General features: G+C 35.6%; 1 protein-coding gene across 10 annotated transcripts in view; it reads right to left on the reverse strand.

Annotated features, from left to right (window-relative positions):
* Positions 1–12142, reverse strand: part of RALGAPA1 (Ral GTPase activating protein catalytic subunit alpha 1) — a 130834-nt gene that overhangs the window by 30803 nt on the left and 87889 nt on the right. For all 10 annotated transcript variants that reach the window (XR_011151415.1, XR_011151414.1, XM_069017821.1 and 7 more), the window contains 2 exons: positions 4357–4515; positions 2326–2453 (listed from right to left, as the gene is read on the reverse strand). Coding sequence is in view for 8 of the 10 variants with exons in the window: in XM_069017821.1 (XP_068873922.1) it covers positions 2326–2453; positions 4357–4515 (287 nt within the window). In the remaining 2 variants the exon portion in view is untranslated. The remainder of the gene's footprint in view (positions 1–2325; positions 2454–4356; positions 4516–12142) is intronic.

Genomic DNA, 12142 nt, shown 5'->3' on the forward strand with positions numbered 1-12142 from the left:
TCCTGGACTTGTGCAAATCCTTGATCATCAGCTTCACTTTTCCATTTCATGTACCTTTTGAAACATAGCTTTTTTGTTCCCTTTTCCCTCCCTCTTCAAATGTATTGTTTTCATCACTCTGAGAGCTCTTTTTCTTTGCTCCAGCAATACTCCAACATGAGGAAAGGCCACCTTGGTTAGTGAATCCTGTCTGTCTTCTGCAAGAGACATTAATTCCAGTAGTGTCTCCAGAAAACCTATTTAACCACAGACCAAAAACGCCTGTTCCCCACACCCTTTAGTCGACTACAAACTTAAAAGCCAGTAGTGAACTGCTGCAGCCATAGCTAAAATGTCCCGGAGGAAAAAAGCAGGGGACAATCAAGACAGTCCTTGACGTCTTCAGCTCTGTGCTATCACAGGAACATAATCAGATTCAACTTTCAAATGTTCCTAGATAACAGACTATGTCCATGTTACAGGAAACATCCACTAGTCTTAGCCATTCTTGTATGAGGGAAATTCCCTCTTGGCCTCAAGTCTGGCCACAGGTTGAACACCAAGAGCATGTCCATGACATTTTTAATCAAGAGGTTTTTAAACTACTGAGACTTAAACTTCAAAGTCTGGCCTAGCATTTTTTGCTGTTCTCCAGTGACACAACTGACTCCACCAGAGCCTAATTCAAGCCAGGAAAGTTTGAGTTTTTCTCTAATTTCACACCAAGCAAACAGCTTTTAAAGAACTTCCTACAACCCCATTTTAATTTTTAAATTATTACACCTAACAGTAAATCTAAGATTCTCCAAGCCAGGTGAAAAAAGTATTCCACTGACGATTCAACAAAGCCACCCTTTAATATCAGTGCCCAGCCAACTGGTAGTTTGTAAGCTTACCAAGTGATGACATGAAACCCACCAACCAATGCTACCTAAAATCAGATACACATAATGCTTTCCACTTACCATGCTAACCATACTAGGAGACATATCAGCATTTTAATGGAGGCCACACTATGTCATAAATGACATACTGTGCTTTGATGCATATTAAAAAGTGCAATTTGGAAAACTGAATTAAAAACACAGTGCACAGTTCTCTGGAACTGGCTGATTCCTAGACATCCAAGGAATTTAATAAACCAAGCTACATCCAAGGAATTTAATAAACCTTTCATATTCTGTGAAGTTTAAACCTACAAGTCTGTGGGGTTCTTTTGGTACTGCAAGTTTACTATTTCAAAGTAAATAGTTTTCCAATTGCTCATCACTATACATCAATATAATGCTCTAAACCATCACTTTTGATAGTTGTTGATGACGATAATACATTTTAAATTCTTTGACTAAGCTACTTGAGTAATGACAGAAAGATCGGACCTTTCCAAACATGAAAATACAATGAATCAACATGTGTCATCTACAGAAATGGCACAAACGTCACTTAATGTGATCACATAAAACACATCCATCATTCATCTGTAAATCCATTTCATCATATCTAATCCAAAACTCTGCAAGTATTAACAGTCACCAATAGAAAAAACAATATTTTAGCAACAATCTATCACATGACAAGTATTAGTATTTACGGCTTGGTTGGAAAATAAGCACAGAATTCTTTTGGATCAAAATTTAAACTTATCTTTCAATTTATGAAATTCAAAAACTTCTTGTTGACTTAACTAATAGGTATATAACAGAACTCAATGTTAAATAGGGAAAAGGGTGTGACTGACTTACCTTATGTTTTTTAATTTATGGTTGATAAATCTATTCTTCCAAGAGCAGCCCCTCCAAAAATAGTTACAACAACAACAACAACGAGACAGCCTTTTCTGACACATTTACAAAGACACTGACATGATTTCGACATCAACTTTGTATTCTGAGCTGAGTAACAAAATGTGTATGACAGAAGTTTAATAAACTTCTCACCTTGAAGGAAAGCAGCATTCTTGAAACTCAAAAATAAAACTAAGTCACACTAATACTGGATAAATACTTAATATCTTAAGGAAAGAAGGATTATTAACATCATGATATTCCTATTTTAGAAAGACTACTCACAAAAAAATAATGTTGTTAACAAAAAGTGACAAGTTCATGTTATAAAACATTAGGAACAGGCAATTTTTCAACACTTAATCTATTATTTATGTAATTTTTAAAAGGTGGTCTTCATCTGAATGCTCTTCTATGGGTTTAAGTTCCCTAAGGGCACCATCACCATTTAAATAAAATATTTTCCCTATATTAATCAAAAAAAAAAGAAAACATGAAGATCATATCTGTAGAACTGCAAGGGAATGTATATCCCTTGGAAACCATTTGAGTGAAAGGATACAAGTTTTGGTATAATGGGATTAATGATTTCAATGCACGGCTTGCATTTATAGCTGTTGCACGAACCATAATAGGCAGAATTTTTCCATTCACAATAGCACCATCAAAGAGTGGACCAAAAAATGGAACCTGAATAAAAAATTAAGAAGTTCAACATAAAGTAAGATCGTAGCTATAACAATTAGCAATCAACATTAACAATAGAGCACTCAAATATATGTCTTCTTCCCTCCTCATTGCTAGATAATCAAACCAGTTATTGTGTTGCAAGTCAGACCTTTTCTCTCGTGGAAATATACAGCCATATAACTGCTTGATATCCTTGGCAACAGATAACACAGCATTTGAAAAAAATTAAGCAACTATTTGAATACTATGTCTCATCAAAGATCATTTCCAACATTTGCTGCAAAAGTCCTAGGAACAGTCATGCATATGATGTGTATGAAGTTGAAAGGCTAGATGATAATATTGTAGATGGTAGGAAGCAAAAGAAATAATTCAAATCTTAAAAAAATTTTTATCATGGCTCTAGTTCTTAACATGTCTATAAGGACCAACTTACATACAATTATTGGTGTATTGACCCTCACCTCCTATTTTCTTTTTTTTTCTTCTATCTGTTCTTCTTCCTTTCTACATTACCTAAACAGAAAGACTATAAAAGTCCTTTAGAGAAGAAATCCGTGGTGAATGTTTAGCCTCTCTGGGGACTAACTGTAAAACCTTATTCGTGAGATCAGTGGAAAACCTCAATATTTAGTATAGCTAGCCCCCAAAAGGTGAACAGAACAGATAGATCTTATGTTTTGGCATCACATTTCTCTCTAATCAATCATCATTTTGCAATTAAAAAAAAACCCCAAAAAACATTCAGTATTAAGTATCTTCATTTCCTGTACATGTGAATAAAGTTCTGAAGCTGCTGACGTAAAGCAGGAGAAGAGCATCAAAATTTGTGCATCAGCTCAGCAAAGGGAGCAGAGTGTACACTAAATATTCTTCCTGCTAAGAGGAAACAAATGCTGCAAAGGAATTTTAGACCCCGTATTATTTTTGCCATTAGTCATTTAACGTAGTTTTGAGAATACGGAAATCTAATGGAAGGCACTTTTTTCACATACAAGGACTTCTTTTTGGACTAATAATAATCCCTGTTTTCAGCAGTTTTTGCTTTCCTTCTTAACCTGCATGCTCCCAATAATAGAACTATTTGTACTTAAAGTAGTAAGATAAAGAATATACTTATTAGCTAAAAATGTAAGTAATCCAACAGTAACAAGACTGATTATCATTTCAGGCATATCAATAGATAGAGGCAATCGTCATAAAGAGGTAATCCTATTTATGTCATACCTCATTTATTAATATTAGTGCTTGTAGTAACAGTTTTAATATTTAAAGTATAGAAATTCATGGCAAGTGACAGCACACACAGAAGTTAGGTAGTACAAAAACTCATGACTACTTTTACTCAGTCAGTGTTCACTACCCTAAACCACTGTTTTAAGAACAGGGTCAGCACTGACATTTGAGGAGTAGTCATTAGAAAGAATGTGTGTTCATATGCCTAAGGGCTGAATGGTCTTGCTTTACTGAATTCATCTCCAAATTCTTGTGTGGAGTTAAGAAGAAAGTAAAAAATAGGTTTGAGAGGAAAAAAGGGGGAATATGATGTGGATGGAGGAAGTTGGAACAGGCCATTATTCAACCACCTCAGTTATGTATCAAATTTGATAAAAAAAATTTGACAAGTTTACTGTAATATTTAAATTATTATGCAGAATATTCTAGCTTTGTTTCCAGAATATGTTGGTAGCAGATATACTTTACAGCATCAGGCCTTTGCAATTTCAAGTTACGTATTTTACTATGCACTGTACTCACTCAGCTCTTCCTTTTCCCTCCTACCACCACTGCAACTGTCTATCATCTTGTTGGATCAATCTATTATACCAAAACCTCCAATTCTAAACAAAACTCAGTTCACGTTAAACACATGAAAGGAACACAAAAGAAAACAAACTCTTACCTCAGGCTTTTTCATGATCTGGATACTGAACATATGGTTTTTCATGGGATAGATAACTATAAGAACATCACCAAATTCTGTTGGAATTATTCCTCTTCTATAATCTCGAGTATGTTCTGACCAGACAATGTGTACTTCATCATTTCCTAAATGTCTTAGCTGGTAAACAAGGGATAAAATGCCATCAATTTAAATATTCTTAATTAATATTCTATAGCCACACAGCTATATTAAATGTACATATTTTAAAAGGAAAAACCCACTAAAAACACATGAAGAAAAATGAGTAAAATAAGCAAAGTACAGTACAGTTCTTTTACAATTTCAGTGTATTAGTTGAGAGTACTGGTTTGTGCTACAGATTTTTATACATTGGTGTTAATTTCCCTTTAATTTAACATATATGTGAATATCCATTTTCTGCTAAAAGCTAACATTTTGTTGATACTATCTCAAGAATGCAGAGTGGTTCAACCTGATTTACTAAAATGTGTTCAAGACTTCCATCACTGATAGGCAGAAAACTATTAAATTCTGTATGAACTTCTAAAGTATACGAATGAACATCTGTTTAAAAGCTACATATCTGAGAATTAACCTCACCATTCTAGCCAAATTCCAAAGTGCCTACCACAAACAAAAAGCTTTTAAATGAGAATAGCTACTGCATTCTCCATAGCCCCCAGAATAACTAAGATAAATGCTCCTTTTCAATGAAACCTGTATACTTTTGTAAAATAACACCCTGCTCCCCCACAAACTACAAAATGGCTCTTGATCTGGCTCAGAATGGCTGAATGGGTTCCTCAAAATCCATGCTGTATCCTCAGATGTAATCATATAACCAGATTAAGGAATTCCTTGAACACTCTGGAATTATCTGCATTGAAGATCCAAAACACTCCTTCTGATAAACATTATAATCAGATAACAAATGTTCACATCACGGAGAGAGGCTTTATGTATGCTGATCAAATACATTCAGATTATTAAATGGGAGATTCTTTCCAGTAAGGGTTACTTCTGAAAATTCAAACTGGAATATCTTTTTTATCTCCTAGTGCATCACTAGTTATTGACAAATGTCTTCACCCTCTGTTTTCAGCTTGTTTCCACAGCTTTAGGTAGGTGGAATTTGTCAAACAATTGCCTTGATATTATTCAAAGGACTGCACCGTGAACCGCTGCTAACAGGTAACATAAAATTCCAATCTGAGCACATACAAGAAGCTATTTTATACAAAAAGCCAACAATTTGCCATAGCACTTTCAGAACAACTGCACTTTAAATAAAAGCAAAACACATGCACAGTCTTCAGAGAAATTTAATTGCAATTATTCACTTGTTTATTTTATGAAACCTCCTGGAATGCTACCTTTGTCTTATCTGAAAGCTTACACCAGTTGTCAGTAGCAGACTTTAAAAAAACAAAAAAAAAAAGAAAAAAGAGAAAAAGAAGCTGTCTCGGCTCTTCTCTGTTAGCTTTAAATTGTATCAGACTGAAGAACGGGGTTGTATTTCTACAAAAAAAGGATTTTCTTCCATGTTGGACTAGGCAAAGGACAGGTGGCTTCAAAACCCTATCTCTTCTTTGATGCTCAACAAGTCATTTGTTTTGCCTGGACCAGATTGTACATACACCTACACTACAATGGCTGTGGTGCCTTTGAAGTCAGCTGTTCTTGCATCTTGTGTAGATGGCTGAATTATTTTGAACAACACTTAGGGATGCTCCTGCACCAACACTCAAACCAAACTCAGCCAAAGAATAGGTTATAACAACAGTCACTACACTGAGCTTTATTCTACTAGATTAGAATAAAGCCAGACAGCAACCTGAATAGCTGATGTGCAACATGCAAACAGCAGCTGCAGGAACCTTGGATAATACTTAACAATGACAAACATCATAAAAGAAAATTAACTGCAAAATTGAACCTCTCCTACTTCAGAATCATAGAATCATTTAGGCTGGAAAAGACCTCCAAGATCACAAAGTCCATCTGTTAATCTAACACTGCCAAGTCCATCACTAAACCATGTCACTAAGTACCATATCAATATTATCTTTTAAATAACTTTAGGGATGACAACTCCACCACTTCCCTGGGTAGCCTGTTCCAATATTTGACAACTCTTTCTGTTAAGAAGCTTTTCCTAATACCCAGTCTAAACTGCCCCTAGTGTAACTTGAGGCCATTTCCTCATCCTGTCTCTCGTTACTTGGGAGAGGAGACTGACCTCCACATCACTACAACCTCTTTTCCAGTAACTGTAGAAAGCAATAAAGTCAATAAGTGCAATAAGAGAGTGATATGAAGCACACTCAGTTGTTTTTTTCTTTCCTGGCTATAGCTTGGAGGACTTGATAAGATAAACTTCAAAATATACAACAAAAAAATCCTCCAACTCCTCCTCCAAAATCACGAGAAAAGCAACTTTGCCTTCTAACCTTTTCATTTTGTAGCAAAACATTAGTTAAAGAAACCTTGCACTTTGGCACCAGAACAGCCTCATCCATTGATTTTCATCAGGGTAGAGTTCTATCTTTTAAGTTTACGCAAAGCTCAGCTTCACTTCAGTCTCCTCTAGCATCGCTGTCTAATAAATTGTTATCCTTGGCCTCCTCTCCTTTGGCCACAGTTAACCAATTTCTCTCTTCAGGCATGAGATAATTTTTAAAATGGATCACAGATGTGATCCAAGTGGGGGAAATACATGCCAGGTTTTTGTTTTAAATTCAGCTCATTTCACTGTACTGGTCTCAAACATAGCCCAAGAAAACAACTTGTTGGCACCTTTTTTTAAAGCATGACAGGAGTGGAAAGCAGGGTTGTCACATCTTAAACTGGTTTTATCACCAGAGAAGTCAGTGAGGAATTGCACCTCAGATTAAAAAAAAAAAATTCCCATTTTGCTTCCTCAGCGAAGTGATGGTCAAAATAGCTGTTGAAATACGACAATGATAAGGTATCAGGGATTGACTGGCTCGCACTTAAAGCAAGCAAAAAGCTCAAGGAGAATGAGGCTGCCTAGCCAAAGAGAAAGCATGAGGCAAATCAGTTTGGACATGAAGTGTTGTGGAATGTAAAAAACCCACATGATCCTACATTGAGGGATGGCCATCTGGAGCACGGACTGAACTCATTGAACCAACTGCCAAAAAGCAGAACTGGCACTGATACACCATCACTGCACTGCACCTTTCATAATTCAGCAATATTGAACTATTTACTAAAAGAATTATTCCTCCTTTACTTGCCATCTTTGGACTCAGAGACAATAAACTCACAGACCGTTAGAAACAAATGATGGTGACAATGTACATGCCAAATAAATAGCTTTAAACTCCAGAACATATAGAGAGTTTAGATATTGCAGCTTCTTGAGGGCATCAGTGCCTCTGAATTGAATTGATCAGAGGTTGCCCCTGCGTACCTGTTACTGATACCTGCAGTTAATCAGATAGGACACGAGTTCTTGCACTTCTGTGAAAGCTATGCAGATGGAGCATCACTACTGATGCATGCTTTCACATTAGACTGATACAGATTTTGCTGTGATAAAAGTGTACTGTGCGGTTATTTCAGCAGGATTACTGACAAGGGACACATATTTTTGGATGCCAAGTGTACCAAAGCCATCAGCAACTTTTCTTTCCAATTTCAAAGTTTGCTTAATACTCATATATATATGTGTGAGAATACATTCCAGGCGAAAACCAGAAACTTCTTCAGAGGAAAAAGAAAATGAATCAGACTATTTCAAAGTTCCAAGTCTTGTCAAATGTATTTCACCTCATGATTACTATCCAGAATGATCTGGTAATGACCCAGTTTGAGTCAAATGTAGAATGGCATCTCTGTGACATGTAGTGGATTAAGAGTCAAAATCAGAGGGTGCAAGTAGGCGGATGATGGTATAAATTATGAATGGTGGTACATAACAAAATGAAAAGTACTCAGGATCAAAACCTTGCTTCTATTATAGGTGGTCAGATGACTGAAAAAAATAATAGACAAAAAACCAAGGTTGTGTGTTGCTGATTTAATATTTATGTTTGGAGAATAACTAAGTTCTAGATAAGTCATTCTGTTCTTTTTTCAAGATTAGATCAGAATCAGCTCTGACACTACTAACACAGTACTCCTTATTGCTTCTTTCAGATGTCCCCACCTCAGTCAGCAAGCAAAGCTTCTGAAAAAGCATGAATGGTGGTAACTTGACTCATCAACAACACTCGATTCATGGAAGAGATCTGATACCTGAAATTGACTTGAAAAGCTTTCCTGGCTTACTTCATCTGCTAAGTTTTGCATAAACTTTTTAGAAAGAAGAATTTCAAATTTCTTCTCAATTTTTCACTTGAGGACCTTGAAATTCTGCAGTGCTAAACAACCAAGATCTCCTACAAGCACAGCAAACACTTTGAGAATCCATCATTCAGTGTAATTATTACACCACATGAGAGCCAGGGCCTGACCTCTTTCAACTTTAATCTGGATTCTTTATTTCTTGTATTGAATTGGAAGCATCCCAGAATTCAGTGCCCTGGACACAAGTAGGACAAAGATACTGAGCTACAACCACCTCTGCTCATTGAAACCTTAAGGACAGACAAAACCATGATTTCCCAAGAAGGTGTGGTCCCAGTGTTATCTAACAGAATGGGATTTAGTGCACACAGAATAGACAGCTGTCAAGACTGAGTTCTGTGTTAATGGTTATTCAAAACTCACCACCAGTTGTCTTCACACTTATTTACTGACCTTGCTTTCCTGAATTTACAACTTCTTATGTGCATACATCACAGTAAGCCTAACAAAGGGCAAATCAGTACCAGAGACATGAGTCACTGCAGTAATATAAATAATAAAAAGTCCTAAAAAATGTTATACTTTGAGCAACTGATAATACACTGGAAACACCTGGAACTATAGGTTACACACCAGTATTCTAACACTCTAAATGCAGATCAAACTGCCCTAGAGAGTTTATTACCTAAGCATAAGACATGACACAAAATGGAGATGGACAAATGCAAAGAAGCTGTAAAAGGTGTTAAAGATTATGAAAATGTCATTTATATCAGCATTCTTCAAGAACGAAAGTGTCAAGACCAGAGAAAGGAAGGTTCAGCAACCAAAACAACACTTTATGATATAGAGAATAAATTTTAACTGTGTGTATGGAAAGGCTATGTTGGAAGAAATATTAAGTGGGAAAAAGCAGAGTCGTAAGCACAGAATGAATGTAAGAATCCAGAAAGTGGACCAAATTAAAGATTATTTCAGGCTATGGGCACAAGTGACAGGCACAATGGTCATGTTATCTGTGATGATCCGGAAAGGTGGCAATGAGAAATAGATTAAGAGCTCTGTTTTAGCCATTTTAAACTTGAGCTGTCGGGAAGACAGCCCTGAGGAGACAAAAGAGAAAACAGATTTTTTTTTTCAGGCTTGCTTTGAAACTCTACTCCATTAGAACAAATATATAAAAATGACCGACTGTTAGGTTACCTGAAATTTCAAATTTAACTCAAAATACTTTAAAATATTCTTACTCTATAACCATCATCATGTGTCAGCTCTCCTAATACGTTTATGTTAACTGAATACAAAAGAAACGTGAAATAAATATAACCAGGAGGGATGATCAAATCTAATTTTGATACATTAGTGTCATATGCTGTACATGTTACAATAGCAGCCAGACTTTAAACTAAGCTGCAGGCTATACTGAAATTTCCAAATGGCAGATTGTTCTAAGCGATACCAAGTATAATTGAAGTAATAAACGATAGTAAAAGCAAAGCACACTGTCAGGAAGAATTTAAGTATTTACTTTTTAAAATTAAATGAGTTAGGTTTGGAAAGGCAAGACAAGTGAAATAATGCAGGGCTCAATTTACAGAAAATTCCTTTTATTTATCTGTTACATTAACCCTTGAACTCTTGCCAAAATTACTGTAATTTCTAATACCCACTTACCTAAAGGAGGGAGAAAAAAAGCTATTATATTTTCTTCTGATACAACAGCTAGCCTCAACTTCTTTCTTCTTCAAAAATGGAAGTGTTTATTACAAAAAGAACAAAAGCAGCAGAGATACATGAAGTAATGGCTTTATGCAGCTACTTTTGCCCATTAGATATTAACAGCACTACTGTCTACAGTCATGTACCATCCAGATGAATTTTTCACAAAACTTTGTCTCAATAACTATGGTGTGTTTGGGTATTTTGTTTGGTTTGTTTTTTTAGCAATGTGTGTATATAATTGTAACTCAAAAAAATACTGTACTAGTAATTCACATATATAAACCTTCAGGTACCCAATACATGTTAGCAACACAATAAAAAGCCATAAGTACTGGGAGCTGTAACAATTTTATGTGGTTAGGATCATGTCATGCACAACTTAGAATCGTGTAATACACCAAAAGCTCAAGATGAATTAGTATTCAATCATTAACATTACTACTTTTTATTTACATACTGTGTGTATAATATTCTCACTTACAATGCCTTCACTTCTTTAGAAAGTTCCTCCTAAGGAAGGAGGAACTAGACAGGTGATTGCTCATTTATGTGCCTCTACAACCTTTCTCATTCTGTGAACTGAGTCTTCACATTATTTAGTCCTGATATTCTCTGCAAGCTTGCTCTTGTAAGCTTAGTGTAAATACTTTTTACTCTAACCTTTAATTGTAAGAAAACGAGAACAAATTGCATTATCAGCATTAAACCTCTGATTTAGTATTTACAAATTAAACAGTTATTTTATATATGTATTCCAATGTTAAGTTCCTTTTCACAATCAGAAGTTTTTTATCAGTTCTTGAATTCATGTCTTTTTTTGCTCTTGTTCACATCTTCAGAAACAAATGCTTCAGAGGTATCAAAACACTTAAAAGTTGAATTTACTACTCTCTAAGACTGATGGAAAATCAGTTTAAAAATGGCTGAGCCCCTGAAACAGCAGAATCTTGATTTTGCAGTGGCTCAACTGGCAGGAAGAAGTTTTGTTTTAATTTAATTTAATTTCCATTTAAGAGGAACCTATCATGTACCTCTAGGCACATTTACAATATAAAAACCAGCAGCCATTCAAAGCCAACTACTGCAAGTTTGCTTGTTTTTCTCCCATTGAAAAAAAAGACAAAAAAAACACACTGAAGACCTGTAGAGAAGCTCAAATCTCGAATTTCTCTGAAGGTCACGAACAGTACATGCATTCAGAACAATTAGAACTGTTAGCACTCACATGGCTCTCAAATAATTTTGATAGTGTGTGTGAGCTGAACAGTATGTCATAAAACACAATCCTTTTGCTGATATGGTGAGTCCAAGCAGCATGAGTAGTTGCAGAAATAGTAAATGAATTGAGACTGTTTTGTTACTCATGTCTCCTGAGAGCACTTGCTAGTTTATCCCAAGATGTAAACTTCAGCTGATGTTTCTCTCAAGTTTAGGATGAATTTCTTAACATCTCTCTTTGCTGCTGGTTCCTTCATATCTAATGCTTCTTCTCACGAAGTCTTTACTTGCAGAGTAAGAGCACCGAAAGTCCCACCCACTCTATCTCCTTTACTTAGCCTATCATCATTAAACATACACAAAATGAACAGCTTTGAAACATGTTTCTATTAGATTTGATTGGAATGGGCCGAAAACTATTAGGGAAGGGAGGAGAGACAGAGAGAGGCTCCCAAGCCTCTGTTCTTGGGAAAATGTGCTTAAAAATAACAAAACCAACATACTGAGGAAGAACAGAAAAGAAAGCCAC

Source organism: Aphelocoma coerulescens, chromosome 5 (assembly GCF_041296385.1).
Source record: "Aphelocoma coerulescens isolate FSJ_1873_10779 chromosome 5, UR_Acoe_1.0, whole genome shotgun sequence".
In the NCBI taxonomy this organism is placed as follows: Eukaryota; Metazoa; Chordata; class Aves; order Passeriformes; family Corvidae; genus Aphelocoma; species Aphelocoma coerulescens.